The sequence below is a fragment of the Oncorhynchus keta genome, chromosome 29 (assembly GCF_023373465.1).
Source record: "Oncorhynchus keta strain PuntledgeMale-10-30-2019 chromosome 29, Oket_V2, whole genome shotgun sequence".
Lineage (NCBI taxonomy): Eukaryota > Metazoa > Chordata > Actinopteri > Salmoniformes > Salmonidae > Oncorhynchus > Oncorhynchus keta.
In genome coordinates this window covers 38,578,281-38,596,577 of record NC_068449.1, presented here as the reverse complement: position 1 = coordinate 38,596,577, position 18,297 = coordinate 38,578,281, and the positions used below count along the sequence as shown (strand labels likewise).

The 18,297-nt window shown below is 39.7% G+C and overlaps 1 protein-coding gene across 6 annotated transcripts in view; it reads left to right on the top strand.

Moving 5' to 3' along the window:
- The window catches only part of LOC127913644 (neurexin-3a-beta-like), an 85,461-nt gene extending 67,803 nt beyond the window's left edge, over positions 1–17,658 (top strand). For 3 of the 6 annotated variants that reach the window (XM_052486560.1, XM_052486559.1, XM_052486558.1), the window contains exon 5: positions 15,869–17,658. In XM_052486560.1, the coding sequence (XP_052342520.1) occupies positions 15,869–16,515 (647 nt within the window). In that variant the 3' untranslated portion in view covers positions 16,516–17,658. Of the gene's footprint in view, positions 1–15,556 lie in introns of all 6 variants that reach the window. The other 3 variants (XM_052486556.1, XM_052486557.1, XM_052486555.1) reach the window with 1 other exon arrangement.
- The last annotated feature ends 639 nt before the right edge of the window (positions 17,659–18,297 follow it).

Sequence of the window (18,297 nt, the reverse complement as noted above, 5' to 3'; positions counted from 1 at the left end):
TTAAGAAATCTGACTAAATGACATAAAACACACACACACATATATATATATATATATATATATATATACCAAGGTGGAAAATAGTCAAATCTGTCATGAAGGACTATCCACATTATATAACAATTATGTTGCTTCAAAAATCAATACAAAACATCATTGATTTATGAGTTACACATGCCCATGGGGTCCTCTGAAGTGGTTAACATGGTCATCTAAACATGGTCACCTAAACACATACAAATTTTGTCCTCTCAGCGTTGAATGAGAGAGAAAAATGTTAATACTTTAATATAAAGATACAAAATTAGTATGGAGATGTGCCATGTGCCATTGATGCTTCAAAATGTATCATATCGTGTTTGGGTCCAGCGCTCTTGCCATGTGGTACTGTACTGACTTGCATTTTGACTCATGATACATTTTGAGATTCTCTTGAAGATTTGCTTTCAGCGAAATTACTGTGATATCTAGCAGGAATTGAAATAGTGTTTTTTTTTATGTTTGTTCGTTTTATCATTTTTGTTTCTTCCATATTTAGAGGCGTGCCTTGTTAAAACATTTTTTAATATAGAACAGATATCATCGAATTTCTGTGTACGATTCTTTTAATTAATTAATTTTTTATATAGTTTTGCTTCAAGGTGAACATGTTATCCTGCTGTCTTTTTCCAACCCAAATATGAAAAATAGAATATTGAGCTAACTTAGAAGTTCCAAGTCATATTCCTCTAAGCTTTTTGAGAGAACTTGGGAATTGCTTTTTCTTGTTTGAATAAAATATCACTAACCAGCTGTCAGTCATGGAACTGTGTATACCAAAACAACAATTTCGCCTAAAATGTTTACTTCCCAAATAAAAATGAAAACGATTGACTTTGACAAGTTTCGACAGTTTATATTGGTACTCTACAGATATAAGCCAGGTAGTCAGTCAAAATGTTCTTATAGCTTCAGTTATTTACATGAATGACTCAGCCTTTTTGAGCCAAGCAAACTGGGTGTGATTTTCTTTCCTCTGATAAACATTCAGTAATGGTCCATTACATATTAGCTTTCACACTATCCTTTACATTACCTCCTGCAAATTCAATCATTGGTGTTAAAGAGACTGAGAATTAGCATATTTAGTGCTCAGATATTATGCTTTAAAAAAACATACAAACCTTGTCACATTATGGCAGTCCGTAATGAGGTGAAACATAAAAAGACCTCTACTAACATCAATCAAAGCACATTGGCTGTTTAGTATGGCAGGGACACCAACCTCAAGTCCTTTATAATTGCTTTTATTTGTTGCTCTGAATGAGGCAAATAAGAAGTAAAGAAACTCGAAATGCGGCAGAGGTAGAATATATTCCAGACGCAGACAATGTACTGCAGTGACTTTCGTGAAGCGTTTTAACTACTCCATATCATTTTTTGGATTGAATAGTTCCTTAATGTATCTCAGGTAGGCCTACAGCACCTGGTCACATGACAAACAACTGACAGAGGGTTCACATGTCTCAGCCTGTGCTGTTATCAGGACTAGCTGATCATCATCCTGTAAAAGGTAAATCCCAAGTCCTCCCAAAGTTCCTGGAAGAGATAGCAGTGTAAAAGAGCCCAGGTCTGCTCTGTACTGTAGCCCTATGAGCTCCCCGGATTTCTGAAGACAGATATCGTCAGGGCCCCAGTCATCCAATCATATGTTTACACAGAAATTCACACCATTCTAACCCCGACATCAGTTGACGTGGACAGCTGCATGCTACATGCCCGTGGTCTCTATACTTATTTTATGCTTGGGGTTGTCGTCGTTGTTGTTTTTTGTGAGTGAAGCATGTGTGTGTTTTTTTTCTTAATTTTTAATAGTTTTATTTGCCGTCTTGTATGTTCAGGTCTCTTGTGTTTCGGTTTGTTTTTTTGTTTTTTTTTTCTAGTCATTGTCTTCATCTATCTGCCAATTATCCGAAATACGACATTCCTGTTGTCTCGCCTCATCATGTGCAGCATGAAGTTTTGGTGGTTAAAAACAATTTTTCCCTCATCTCTTTTCGAGCATTTGTGCCATGAGGCTTTTTGGAGAAAACATTTCAATTTTTTGATGATAAAAGGCAACAAAGTATTTTCTTGCCATCAACTTTTATGGCCTCAAGCAGGCAACCGTAATATGTAACAAAAGACAGTTGTGTATGAAGAATGATATCTTCCTAGCCCCTGTCCCTTCCTTCACTCCTTCCCCCCCTTCCTCTCCTCTCCCCACCCTTGCCAAGCCGTTCTGCCTTTAAATTTATTTCAATGCAGATGGCATAAAAATAATTTTATTGCCACAAAAGTATCTGTTTTTCTCTTTTGAGTTGCTCTCCAGCAGTCATTTTGTGGCATGCATTAACAGTAGTGGCTAACTCAACATCATCCCATTCTCTTCCTGGTCACCACCTGGTGACCTCCATCCCTTCAAAGCATGGACCCCTTAACCCTGCATTTAGGCTAACTGGGCTGGTTTGTCTTCTGGTCACTTTGAGTTCCGCACCCACCTTTACGGTCTTAGCGACATTGCCTGTTGCGACATCCTTTCTCTCTCTCTCTCTCTCTCTCTCTCTCTCTCTCTCTCTCTCTCTCTCTCTCTCTCTCTCTCTCTCTCTCTCTCGCTCTCTCTTTCTCTCTCTGTTCTGCACTTGTCTGTTTTTGGTCTGTCTGTTTTTGTCTGTTTGTCTGTCCGTTTGTCTGTGTTTCTGTCTGGAGGTGTTGTCATGTGATTCTGTTCTCTGTAAAACTGTTGGATATGCCCCCCTTTCCCTTAAAGGAATTCCATAAGACGGATAACACTGGTGCTAATAATAACATACATTTTAAACTAATTTCATACATTTGATTCATTGATAGTATAGGGAGATTAAATACCATCAAACTCTAAACCTGTTATTCCAATGATAACGTCACGGTAGTGTTCATTTCTAGCACAGTCTATATACAACCAGCTGTTGACTGAAGACAACAGTAACATCATGCAGTGTGGTGAATGAAGCATTCACATGATTATCTACGTTAATAATAACATTAGACATCTCACTCAACCACCAAAACGGTGTCAAATGCACTCGGGTTCAGACGTCTCTTTGAGGGTTATAAACAATTACAGTGTACGTATTTCACTTTAAAAGACAAGAAGTTGAACTTATCAAATAGGAAAGTGCAAACTCTCTCCAGGGAACTTATTAGCTCTGTAACTCGTACATCTATCCACCAAAAATATAGGTTTTTAGATGAGTCTCTTTATAAATGGCAGTGTTTCAGACAAGCCTCACCTCCCTGTTCATTGACATGTTTTTATAACAGGAGTTAAGGGCTGAGCTAAGGAAAGTCTGTATCTTTCCTGGCAAGTTATTATAAGCCTACTATACGTATACTTTGAACCTGGGTAGTCTATGCACCGAATGACTATGTTTGCCCGCTGATCCAACGATTCCAGCATAGTGGAAATACAGATACACTGCTGAACAAACTTCTGTCAGACAGACAGGAGGCGAAGTGAAGACAGAGGATGCAACCGCCCAGCCATTCAACTGCAGCAATCGAAGATGGTGTTTGACAAGGAATGTAACGCAGGTTGGCATTTATTGGAAAGACTCATGTACCGGAGGCAGCTCTGCAATGTAGTCACTAGTTGGCACAGCCACAAAGTCATATAATCTTATTTTAAACCTTAACCATAACTTTAACCACACTGCTAACCTTATGCCTAACCTTAACCTTAAATTAAGACCAAAAACCCTTTTTTTCCCCTAAATGTTGATGATATATAGCCTATTTTCTTTATCGCTCAGCTCTGCTTCCAGGACAAGATTAAGTCAAATAAATGTCAACTTGGAAATGTAACACTGCTTACAGCCAAGAAATTCCTTGGCATCGGTCTTAAAGTTCTACTCCAGTCTCATTTTCAGCTCATTTATCACCTGATTTACTCAAAAGGCTTAATTTCAGTAGGTGGTCCAGGTGTCCTCTGACATTGCACAAGTGTGTGTGGGGGGGGTCGTCATATTTAGTTCTCTATCGATCCTTTATTGTTCCTCAAGCAAGGGGGAGGCCGATGAGATCAGAGGGCACCATCAGACCAACTCCTTGAATGGACTACTCCGTGAAGTTTGCACTTGTGTCTAAAAAACACAATTTTGCTCAAAACATAATTTGTTTTACCCTTAAGTATGTGTATTTATAGGTGGGATATTGTTTTTCAAAAGGAAAAGTAAAAAAAATATGCTTTAAAGTCAACAGTGATTTTCCAGTGGCATTCAAATGAATAATGTTTTCATGACTCTAAACTGCTAAGTCAGCGAATTTGTCAGTGTTAATGTAGCTGCCAACACCAGAATTTAATTGTTCAACATTTGAAATGCATCGCTTTAAAATTAGAAGAGCCTGTTTTTGTTTACAGACATATTGTTGACGAGGTAGAGCTGTGAAAAGACAGCGGACAGAAACTTAATTAGACAGCCTTAAAGCAAACTCTATGCTGAATCTTACCTTATGATATTGTGTGCGCAGGGTTGGGGAGTAAAGGATTACATGTAAGTGATTACAAAAAAATGGTAACTATCTGTTACGTTACCAGCAATAATATTGTCAGCAGATTACAGATACTTTTAACTAGATGATTACTTTGAGGATTACTTTTCAATTCAGAAACTAAGTTTGCAAGAAAAAAATCTTTGAGAATTCTCTGTTTTCTTGACATTCAAATCAGCATCGAAAAAGGCGCAAGTTTAAGTTTGTTCCACCTGAGCAAGTATGATCACAAGTCAGAGACCACTATGATGACCCACCAAATATGTTTGATGGATCGCAAGAAAAGAGCAGGAATAGGCTTTTGTAGGCTACAGTCCAAGCCATGTCTTCCAATGGTGCGACTGCTGTCGGCATCCAAAGATCCAAATTGAATAAACGCTTGGAGGTAAGGATGACAGTAGTGGTGTAGCCTACGGCGATATGGATATCACTTATTATTGATATCTACATAGAGCATTGATGTGAATCACACTGCTGCTCTCTCATTTAGCTGTTTGCCTTACGGATTGTGGTTGTTGTGGATGGCGTTTCACAAATCGAAATGTGTATTTGAACCCAATAATGATTGAATTCAAGAAGTTTAAACTGCCTATCAATCATTGTTTTTAAACTCATTTTATATATATATACAGTTGAAGTCGAAAGTTTACATACACTTAGGTTGGAGTCATTAAAACGTGTTTTTCAACCACTCCACAAATTTCCATAGGCCTAATGGATACATGCTCAAACTTGCAAACGTTTGATAGACTTAAAGGGGCAATCCATTTTGGGATTTATAAATGATGTATACTGTATATACAGTGGGGCAAAAAAGTATTTAGTCAGCCACCAATTGTGCAAGTTCTCCCACTTAAAAAGATGAGAGGCCTGTCATTTTCATCATAGGTACACTTCAACTATGACAGACAAAATGAGAAAAAAAATTCTAGAAAATCACATTGTAGGATTTTTTATGAATTTATTTGCAAATTATGGTGGAAAATACGTATTTGGTCACCTACAAACAAGCAAGATTTCTGGCTCTCACAGACCTGTAACTTGTTTTTTAGGAGGCTCCACTGTCCTCCACTCGTTACCTATATTAATGGCACCGGTTTGAACTTGTTAGCAGTATAAAACTCCACTATGGCCAAAACCAAAGAGCTGTCAAAGGACACCAGAAACAAAATTGTAGACCTGCACCAGGCTGGGAAGACTGAATCTGCAATAGGTAAGCAGCTTGGTTTGAAGAAATCAACTGTGGGAGCAATTATTAGGAAATGGAAGACATACACTGATAATCTCCCTCGATCTGGGGCTCCACGCAAGATCTCACCCCGTGGGGTCAAAATGATCACAAGTACGGTGAGCAAAGATCCCAGAACCACACGGGGGGACCTAGTGAATGACCTGCAGAGAGCTGGGACCAAAGTAACAAAGCCTACCATCAGTAACACACTACGCCGCCAGGGACTCAAATCCTGCAGTGCCAGACGTGTCCCCCTGCTTAAGCCAGTACATGTCCAGGCCCATCTGAAGTTTGCTTGAGAGCATTTGGATGATCCAGAAGAAGATTGGGAGAATGTCATATGGCCAGATGAAACCAAAATATAAATTTTGGGTAAAAACTCAACTCGATGTGTTTGGAGGACAAAGAATGCTGAGTTGCATCCAAAGAACACCATACCTACTGTGAATCATGGGGGTGGAAACATCATGCTTTGGGGCTGTTTTTCTGCAAAGGAACCAGGACGACTGATCCGTGTAAAGGAAAGAATGAATGGGGCCATGTATCGTGACATTTTGAGTGAAAACCTCCTTCCATCAGCAAGGGCATTGAAGATGAAACGTGGCTGGGTCTTTCTGCATGACAATGATCCCAAACACACCGCCCGGGCAACGAAGGAGTGGCTTCGTAAGAAGCATTTCAAGGTCCTGGAGTGGCCTAGCCAGTCCCCAGGTCTCAACCCCATAGAAAATCTTTGGAGGGAGTTGAAAGTCCGTGTTGCCCAGCAACAGCCCCAAAACATCACTGCTCTAGAGGAGATCTACATGGAGGAATGGGCCAAAATACCAGCAACAGTGTGTGAAAACCTTGTGAAGACTTACAGAAAACGTTTGACCTCTGTCATTGCCAACAAAGGGTATATAACAAAATATTGAGATCAACTTTTGTTACTGACCAAATACTTATTTTCCACCATAATTTGCAAATTAATGAATTAAAAAACCTACAACGTGATTTTCTGGAATTATTTTCCTCATTTTGTCTGTCATAGTTGAAGTGTACCTATGATGAAAATTACAGGCCTCTCTCATCTTTTTAAGTGGGAGAACTTGCACAATTGGTGGCTGACTAAATACTTTTTTGCCCCACTGTATACACAGTTGCAGTCGGAAGTTTACATACACTTAGGTTGGAGTCGTTAAAACTTATTTTTCAACCACTCCACAAATTTCTTGTTAACAAACTATAGTTTTGGCAAGTCGGTTAGGACATCTACTTTGTGCATGACACAAGTAATTTTTCCAACAATTGTTTACAGACAGATCATTTCACTTCTAATTCACTGTATCACAATTCCAGTGGGTCAGAAGTTTACATACACTAAGTTGACTGTGCCTTTAAACAACTTGGAAAATTCCAGAAAATGATGTCACCTCAGTGCCTCTATGCTTGACATCATGGAAAAATCAAAAGAAATCAACCAAGACCTCAGGAAAAAAATTGGAGACCTCCACAAGTGTGGTTCATCCTTGGGAGCAATTTACAAATGCCTGAAGGTACCACGTTCATCTGTACAAACAATAGTACGCAAGTATAAACACCATGGGACCACGCAGCCATCATACCGCTCAGGAAGGAGTTCTGTCTCTTAGAGATGAACGTACTTTGGTGCGAAAAGTGTAAATCAGTCCCAGAACAACAGCAAAGGACCTTGTTAAGATGCTGGAGGAAACAAGTACAAAAGTATCTATATACACGGTAAAACGAGTCCTAGATCGACATAACCTGAAAGGCCGCTCAGCAAGGAAGAAGCCACTGCTCCAAAACCGCCATAAAAAAGCCAGACTACGGTTTGCAACTGCACATGGGGACAAAGATCGTACTTTTTGGAGAAATGTCCTCTGGTCTTATGAAACAAAAATAGAACTGTTTGGCCATAATGGCCATCGTTATGTTAGGAGGAAAAAGGGGGAGGCTTGCAAGTCAAAGAACACCATCCCAACCGTGAAGCACGGGGGTGGCAGCATCGTGTTGTGGGGGGGCTTTGCTGCAGGAGGGACTGGTGCACTTCACAAAATAGATGGCATCATGAGGGAGGGATATTACATGGATATATTGAAGCAACATCTTAAGACATCAGTCTGGATTTTAAAGCTTGGTTGCAAATGGGTCTTCCAAATGGACAATGACCCCAAGCATACTTCCAAACTTGTGGAAAAATGGCTTAAGGACAACATAGTAAAGGTAGTCAAGTGGCCATCACAAAGCCCTGACCTCAATCCTATAGAACATTTTTGGACAGACCTGAAAAAGCGTGTGCGAGCAAGGAGGCTTACAAACCTAACTCAGTTACATCAACTCTGTCAGAAGGAATGGGCCAAAATTCACCCAACTTATTGTGGGAAGCTTATGGAAGGCTACCTGAAATGTTTGACCCAAGTTAAACAATGTAAATGCAATGCTACCAATTGCTAATTGAGTGTGTGTAAACTTCTGACCACTGGGAATGTGATGAAATAAATAAAAGCTGAAATAAATCATTCTTTCTACTATTATTCTGACATTTCACATTCTAAAAAATTAAGTGGTGATCCTAAGGCAGGGAATTTCAACCAGGATTCAGGAATTGTGAAAAACTGAGTTTAAATGTATTTGGCTTAGGTGTATTTAAACTTCCGACTTCAACAGTATATCCCCAGGTATCACCTGTTATTAATGAAAGAGTCTGGGGCAACTCTGCGATTCACATGTCCACTCTTCCAGGTTTTTGGTTGTAGATTGTGAGTGTGATGTCAGTCAGAGAGAGTAAACCCACCTAAATGACCCTACATCATCACTGTGAAGAGGGTGATTACACATAATCAAGTAATGGCACAGCCACAGTTTAAAACCACTATCATTTTCACCAGAACCTCTACACTTACCACTTCAAATAAGCATAGTCTTTATGAAGTATCAGTAGCCTCTGATTTCTTATACAGTATGCATGTTAGCACAAGGGTGAGTATATGGTATATGTTTTATTCTTTTGCATAGGATTGAAGAGAATAGCAAGTATAAAATGACCAGTGAAACCATAAGCTGATGTGTAAAACATACAGTAGGATTGATCTTTTTGAACCTCACACTGATCCCTCTGATTCTTCCGAGCCAATCACTGTCTCGGTATTCTGTTTGTAGTCAGCGGATCAAACGTGTTACGGTAGCCACGTCTTTCTTAACGCTCAATTCAATGAGCCTCTCTATGGCTAGCCAGCCCCATGTTAGCAGAGTGTGCCCTGTGAAGCAGGAGAGACAGGTAGTAAATCCCTGGTGATAGACATGGACCAGACAACACCCTTCTCTGACCATGGCCCAGCTCACAGAGGTGTCAGAGAGGCGGATCTGGACGAAGGACCCAGGACTCCTAAAGCTCTGCTAGGGGTTGGAGTAGTTCTACATCAGCTAGACACTGAGGTGGACACTCAACTCTCACGTGGCAGTAAGTGAAGAACATTCACTAAGTTCTGGTCTAAATTAAAACAGGTAGGCCACAATTAGAGTAAATATCCACTTAAGTTAATAATAGGTTTTAATGTTTATGCACCTTAGGTAAGTATAGAATGTTGATAAATCAGAAGCGTACTTATTTGACCCTATTGTTTGGAATTATTATGGATCGTTGCCGACATATGCTTTTCTATATGAATATAAATAATAAATCATACTTATTTAACTCTATAATTTGGCATTACGATAGATTTTCGATATGAATCAGGAAGCATACTTATTTAAAGGTCCAATGCAGTCATTTTGATCTCAGTATGAAATCATTTCTGGGAAGCAATTACGTACCTTATTGTGATTGTTTTCAATTGAAATTGTCAAAAATGAACAAACATAGCTTCTTAGCAAAGAGCGATTTTTCAATCAAGAATTTTCCCAGGACTGCCTGGGAGTGGTCTGAGTGTGGAGGGGAAAACAGAAAAGGAGATGGTAATGGCAGAGAGGTTTGGAACTCTCTTTCATATTGGTCTAGTTATCATCTGGTGATGTCACCTAGCAGTTCAAAACTCCAGCCCACCTAAACAGGCTGAAACTTCAGGTGGTCAATTCACACTAAAAGGGTATTATCATTTTCACAGTTTCACAATTTTATTTCAACCTCATAGTATGGAAATATATATCACCCCAAAATGTGGCATTATGATGGATCGTTTCCACCTTGTGCTTTTCTCTATGGTTCTCCTTCCAAGTAGAATATGAACACACTCCCAGCTTTCTGTAGCTTCCTCTGCACTACACAAGGGAATCAAGAAATCAAGCACCAGCTTCAGACACACTGTTATAGGTGAAATCTGTCAGTGTCCTCTTCCTCCTCTGCTGTCTACAGTGCTGTCTGTTTTTACAAGATAAGAGCGCCTGTGTCTCTCTTCCGAGTGCTTTTCAGGCATTCGCTAGTTACTTTCTATCTCACTCCGGGAAGGGAAATTTTACCCTCATGCCAATATTAATGTTCCACTTGACGTTCCACACATTTATGATGCAATAATTTGCGTCCACAAGAATAATATCTCACTGTACACCACTCTGTAGCTGAACGACATTCACATGATTATTAAACGTGTGGGTCAAAATGCCTTCGCAATGAAGTTCAGCTCCTGGTGAAATTACAGATGATAAAGAAACCCACTGTGCACAGATGCCAATTCAATGTCTATTCCACATTGGATCCACGTGATTTCATTCAAATCACGTGGAAACAACGTTGATTCAACCAGTGTGTGCCCAGTGGGAACTATGTTATGACCAAGGAGTCTTGCTACGGAGATTACCTTAGTTTATTGAGATCCTCATTTTTAAAGCGTTCATGAGATACATTCAGTTTGCATATAACTTCAGGAAAACATACATAATAAGAGTCTTGTGGAATTCCTCTCTATTTCTGTCTAGCTGTAAAACTAAAGGCTGTGGGAATCAACATTCCTTCAAGTTTTTATCTTGAATGTAATAACTTATTTTTCAATCAATTACGGTATAATACATAATTATGGGTCAATTTCATTCCTATAATCCTACAGCCCTTGGTTGAACTGGCTCCTATACTTCTCTAACCTTACTCAACCGTTGATGTCTTACTTTACCTGACCCCAGCTTGCCGTATATTGTTTTTCTACTTTCCCTAAATGCAACTTACTTTAAGCATGCATCAACATCTTGCAGTACAACCAAAAAAAGTTTAACCCATTCTCAGACAGTATGTTCTCTCTCTGACATATACCCAGACTGCACGCCGGGTCCATGTCTTTAGACTAACATAAACAGATATATTTGTCATCCAAAAACACATGACAGAGGGAAAGTCGCCACCCGACTGCCCCTCTCGACTGTGTCTGTTTTCTAGTGTGTGCATCTGGTTGTAGTGTGTGCAAATTTAAATGGCTTTGTTCTATCATCTTATATGGACATTTATTATTTGATAGTTTATCCGTTCGTATTTTTGTATAGAAACATTCAAATTGATATATGACCATTTTGTTATGATTTAGATTTTTTGGATTACATAGTTGGATTACGTAGTTTCGGTTAAACATTCGTTTTGACCACTGAATATTTGGAATCACAGTTTTGTAGAATACATTTTAATTTTTTACTTCTTTTTGGGGGATTTGGAACTACTTCAGCGAATGGACTGTGTGCTTTAGACCACTGCTTTTCTTTTAATAATCCAAGCATGAAAGACAAAACATATAGCAATCCTCCAGTTAAACCTCCATTTTGTCAAAATCAAGTCCATTAAAGTTGACACAATATTTGGTGAAGCGGTTCCAGATCCACATGATATCTTCCTTGGTTTTCAGATATTTTTTAGAGCTATTTTGATAAACAATTAAACCTTTTTTATTGAATGATGAATTACTTAAAAAAACAAACTGCATGGCTAAGAAGTTGCAGTTTAGGGTTTGTCAGACTGTCAGTGTTATTAGAGTTATGTTCTTCTCTGTAGATGGGCATGTATATGCTCATTGTTTGTATATCCCCATCCCTTCCTTACAGCCAAAAGCTCTAATGCCGCCCGACCGCTTCGTACTGCCTTTACATGGACATGGCAACTGACTTACACTATCACCCTCATCATCCTCATCTCCTCTGTAGTATGTTCATAGGCCCCTCCCCCTTGTCACTCCCCTCCCCTCCCCCTCTTTAGCGATGTTAAAATATGGACAGTCATCCATCCATTCTAAACTAAAGAACAAATACAAACTAAGCAAAAACTTAAAATTAATAGAATGTAGATATTTATTGAGAAGTCTATTAAAGCAAAAACTTATAGATGTACAGTTTTTTGTAAAAACTGGATTATTTATCGAAGATTTTAAAAAAGAAGAAAAAAAAGAATTATGGTGAAGTTTATTTTTCATGTTATGTGGTGTGGATGTATGTGTTGTTGCCTCCCTGTACCATCATGTCTAAAGATAAATTAAACAAGAAGTCCAATTGCTAAATGATTTTTTTATCTATACAAAACTATACTCAGCCAAGAACATTCTTACACAACTTTCTTTTGTAAACTTTTTTTCTTCATGCCAAAATCATGCGGGCAATTTGTTGATGTAAGTTGACAAGGACTATGTGGTATGCTTTCTTCCTTGAATAATGTTTTAGTGGGCTGTTATGATGTTTATAACTGACTTGCGTTGTTTAACGTTTGCTTGGTAGAATATGTAGCGAATCTTTATTTAATAGATCTAACTGTGCTCTTAGCTTGTGAATGTTTAACGTAATAGTGTTTGCCGTATCTTGTGAGTGATACAATATAATCGTATGTTTGGCTTGATTTTTTTGTTGTTGTTTATTTTTTTGCATCAATGTGTAGGGCTTTGTAATACGATATACACAACTGTATACACAAACCTTGATGGCAGTGGAATTTGGCAGCTGCAACGACACCCTGAATGTTCACCATATGCCTTTGAGAAACAGACCATCTACACTCTCCTTTTATGCAACACGAAACTCAGCATGTGATGGGGGATACTACCATATTTTCTCCCAAAATCCTTTTTAATCCTTTAGAAAAAAGATGGGATTAGTTACCTCATATGTTGGCCTCCTCTCTCTCTCTCTCTCTCTCTCTCTCTCTCTCTCTCTCTCTCTCTCTCTCTCTCTCTCTCTGTCTCTCTCTCTCTCTCTCTCTCTCTCTCTCTCTCTCTCTCTCTCTGACTCTCACTCTCACACACATCCACACACAGGCACTCACAATTAATGCACATTTTTTGTCGGCATCCTCCCCTTAAATTAGCTTTGTCATCTTTTGCACCATTCTTCCGTAAGTGCCGGCAAGATGTGTGAATTTGCAAGTCTAATTCCAACCTCTCGGTTCCCAGTGCAGCCTTAATCACTACATAAGCTCTTTATTGCTCCTGTGTAGTTTTTGTTAGGTTTTTAATGAGCTACTTAGTTTGAAGCTGGGAACAATTTTGCTGGGAGAAAAATAATTTGTCTGGCTTACTTTATAGCTAGAACAATGCTCTCTGAAGTGCAGAGAGAGGGCGAGAGACAGAGAAAGAGAGTCTGAGCTATTCTGTTAGATGTAGAAGTGTACAATCAGGGTCAATGAGAAAACATAATGAACAGATTTTTGTCTTTTAATCGGCTGGATGATCATTTGTTTACGTTAACTCATTACTTATAGTTAATTAGTGGGCATATGAAAGGACCTGTTGTTTCCTAATTATTCCAAATGGATACTCACATGGCATTTGTGTATTTTTGAAGAAACTGTAAAGCGCTATTGAACCCTTGTTTAACGCGTAATTGATTTTGGTACCATTTTCATTCAAGGCCTCTTTTGCTGGAGTGAAAAAAATGAGAGTTATCGAAAAAACGTCTCTTTAATTGAATTGTGCGAGTGTAACTTTATTAAGTAACCCTCCAGTGATGCATGCTACCATACATCACATTGTGAGTTGATCACAAAGTTATGTTGCAGATGCACACAAATACTCACGCATGTATGCCACAGACACCGAACACAAATCACACAAGGGTACATGACACATGCACAGATCCACAATTAGAGGGTGAACATTCAGCTGCCGTTGGTTTGCCCTGAGGTCCTGCCATTATGGAAGCTGTATAGAGCCATTCAAAAGGCGAGAGGCTGGGGCCGACTGGGGAGCCAGATCCTTCCATGGGGGTGACACTGTATATTAATTTAGCCAGCTTGGACATGTGGTTCTGTCCTTCACACGTATCTTATTGTAGAATTATAAATGTACTGAACAAAAATATAAGCATGCACCAATTTCAAAGTTTTACTGTGTTACAGTTCATATAAGGAAATAACTCAATTGAAATACATTCATTGGGTGCTAATTTATGGATTTCACGTGACTGGGATTACAGATATGCACCTGTTGGTCACAGATACCTTAAAACAAATGTAGGGGGGTGGATCAGAAAAGCAGTCAGTATCTGGTGTGACCATATTTGTACCAATACAAAATGGTCCAAGGCAAAGTATTATTACATCATGCAGCACAACAGATCTCCTTCAATATAGTTGATCAAGTTGTTGATTGTGGCCTGTGGAATGTTCTCCCACTCCTCTTCAATGGCTGTGCGAAGTTGCTGCACATGGGGGGGGGACTGGAACACACTGATCCAGAGCATCCCAAACATGCTAAATGGGTGACATGTCTGGTGTGTATGCAGGCCATGGAAGAAGTGGGACATTTTCATCTTCCAGGAATTGTGTACAGATCCTTGTGACATGGGGCATGCATTATCATGCTGAAACATGAGGTGATGGCGGCAGATGAACGCCACGACATTGGGCTTCAGGATCTCGTCACGCTATCTCTGTGAATCAAATTGCCATCGATAAAATGCAATTGTGTTTATTTTCCGTAGCTTATACCTGCCCATACTATAACCCCACCGTCACCATGGGGCATTATATTTACAACGTTGATCAGCAAACCGCTCGCCCACATGATGCCATGCATGCTGTCTGCGGTTGTAAGGCCGGTTGGACACACTGCCAAATTCTCTAAAATGACGTTGGAGGTGTCATATAGTCGAGAAATGAACATTCAATTATCTGGCAACAGCTCTGGTGGACATTCCTGCAATTGCACACTCTCTCAAAACTTGGGACATCTGCACATTTTAGAGTGATCTTTTATTGTCCCCAGCACAAGGTGCACTTGTGTAATGATCATGCTGTCAGGTGGAGGGATTATCTAGTCAAAGGAGAAATGCTCACTAACAGGGGTATAAACAAGTTTGAGAGAATTAAGCTTTTTGTGCGAATGGAACATTTCAGGGATCTTTTATTTCAGCTTGCATTTATATTTTTGTTCAGTGTATTTCAGTCACTATGCTACTTGTTTATAATATAATAGGAATATTGTTAATATACATGAGCTACATGAAAACTTCAGTGTCAGATTTGAGAGGATATTATTTAACAGGTAAATCCACATTATGTTGGCCCTATTAGTTATGTATTCTTAAGTGCTTTCTTTGATTACACGTTAGGTCTGGCTCACCCTCACACCCCCAGAAGCCTTTTGATGCACAACCTTTTTAGTTGACCCTTTTTTCCCGTTTTGTGGCATTTTTGTTCTTATTTAAAGCTGTGTAATGTAGGTACAGTAAGTACAGTGTATGTACCTGTTTATTTTGTTTTGTACAGTGTCGTGTTGTTTTTATTGACCTCTTTTCCGTTTTGGATGAATGTGATAGATGTGTGTAGTTGCCATGACGTTCTTACTGCTCTCTAACATGTCTTTTCTCTGTCTCTACCTCTAGGAGGTGAATTAGTGATCCCAGTACTCTTAGAGGAACCGTTAGTGCTGCCCCCTGTAGCTAGTCGTGCACCCTCCATCCCCCTTCCCCCAACCCTCCGCCCACCCCTCACCATTATTGAGACCACCAAAGAGTCCCTGTCCACGGCCACTGAGGCGGGGGTACCTTGCTTGTCGGATCGAGGCAGCGATGATTGTGATGATGATGATGATGATGGCTTGGTGATATCGGGGTATGGCTCAGGGGAAGCGTTCAACTCTAACCTGCCCCCTACTGATGATGAAGATTTTTACACCACCTTCTCCTTGGTAACAGATAAGACCTTGTCCACGTCGGCCTTTGAAGGTGGCTACAAAGTTCATGCGCCCAAGTGGGAAACCAAGGACTTTAGCTCTAACAAACCGTCCTCAGAACGCGGTAGGACTACCACTACCGCTGCGCTGCCGCTAGCCCCCGACCAGAGCCGCTACACCTCCACCGCAACCCTGCACCACACACCACCCGCCAAGCTGCCTGCCGGCAAAATGAATAACCGCGAGCTAAAACCCCAGCCTGACGTAGTGTTGCTCCCGTTGCCCACACTACCCTATGAGGTAGACAGCACCAAGCAGAGGGCTCCTGTAATAACCTCCCCCATGTTCCGTAATGTACCCACAGCCCTGCCCACCCAGCCCGGCGTCAACCGAGTCCCGGGACCCCCGGAAGTGTCCCGCCAGTCTAGCAGCACCACCGGGATGGTCGTCGGGATAGTGGCGGCCGCCGCCCTGTGCATCCTCATCCTCCTGTACGCCATGTATAAGTACAGGAACAGGGACGAGGGCTCCTACCAGGTGGATGAGAGCAGGAATTACATCACCAACTCGGCCACGCAGAGCAATGGAGCCGTCATGAAGGACAAACAGCAGAGCGCAAAAGGCAGCAAAGTAAAACAGAAAAACAAGGACAAGGAGTATTACGTGTGAGTGACGGACGTTGCGAGATAAAAAAAAGAGAGAGAAAGCGAGGAAGAGAAAGGGAAAGAAATATATAGAACTTTATTTAACAGTTTACCTTCTAAGGAGCTGCGACGACGAAAGATGGTAAAAATGGAACTGTTACTTCATGCTGTGCAGAGTGGTTGAACTATGACATGTTCTGTAATATAAAGCACACTTACTATTGTAAGCATACCGAGAAGGCTAATAGCAACTTTAGTGACCTTACTCTTCTATCTGGTCGGAGACGTAATCAGTGTAGAACTACTTCACGGCTACTGCATCATTATCCTAAGTGACTTTTAGAGCTATGTGATCCTTAACGTAAATTCTAGTTTTTTTTTTTTTTGTAAACCTGTACAAAATGAAGATATTCATATATCTTGACCATTTCCAGCATGTAAGCGACATGTAGTGCTTAACAAGAGTGAGTGGGTCAGGATAAAAAGGATCATTGTAAAGTCAATGAAAAAAATTGACTCCTGTCGTAAAAAGATATGACTAATTTGTATTGTTTATACATTATAAACGTGTGGTGTCTTAAAACGTTTAAAAAAACAAGTACTACTTTATGTATCAAAATGAAACCAAGTGAGCTCAAATGGCTAAGGATAGATCTCTTAGGATCTCTTCAGATCTCATAATTCTGTCATCTGATCTCGACCTGATTACTCTCATTGTGTGACGGACGGACAGAGTGACTCTGACGTGATCGTGGCGAGAAGTGGTTGGTTTTTCTTGTCTCGGTAAAAAGCAACTGATTGTAATGCATGCCCATCCTACTGCGACAGCCAAGTACAGTACAGTACAATATACAGTGTTCAACTTTGCTTGAGCAGTCCAGTTCTCACCAAGGCCAAACGTTATACTACTTCATCATCAGGACTACACAACTCTTTTAATTTTGTTCCCTAAAAACCTAAACAAAGAAAATGTGATTATCCCTGACGACAAAAAGGACTAATATTGGTTTGCAGCCAGTGCTGGTTGTATCTTTTGCAGGCCTCTGTGTGTTGGTTCATCGCCTCTTGTTCTATTTTCTATGGAGCTGTCCCATTGAGGACAGAATGCAGTACTATAACACTGTTAAAGATGTCTATACAGAAATAAATCTAACGTGAAAAGTGTGAATTCTTGTCACAGTCAACTGTGTCAAACAAACAATTTTGTTTACATATTTTATTACATTATAGCCATTGTACGTTGTAGGTACTAGATGTTGTACATACCATCTAAGTTGTAATTTTCTAGTACTTCTATTGTACAGAATGATCATATGGTTTATCACTGTATTTCATGAAGAAAAATCCATAACTGTTAACTGACATGAAGAAAGACTTTGAAGCATTGAGAACATACACATATTTTGTAAAGAAAGGAGAAAAACTGTTAGGCTCGAGATCTAATCGCAGATGTTTTTAAGTCGCATGAATATTTGACCACTTGAAGTGTCAATCAAATACAAGATGCCCAATCTTAAATGTACCAAGGCTTTCTTGTTCTTCTGGGTTATTTTAGTGTTATTTCTATTTTGAAAAAATAAAGAGAAGCTATATTAAAGAAGAGTATAACGGATGGATGCGGAGACGCAGTTCCGACAACCTCCTGAAACCCAGTGTGATTCTTACCTCCAGGTCTGGACACTAATAATCATGTCAAATCATTCGCTTTTCATATTTGTTTTATATATTTTTGAATATAGTTTCCATATATTTTTTTCACCCTGATTTATAATTCCCTTTAATTTATGAATATGTCCAGATTGTTCAT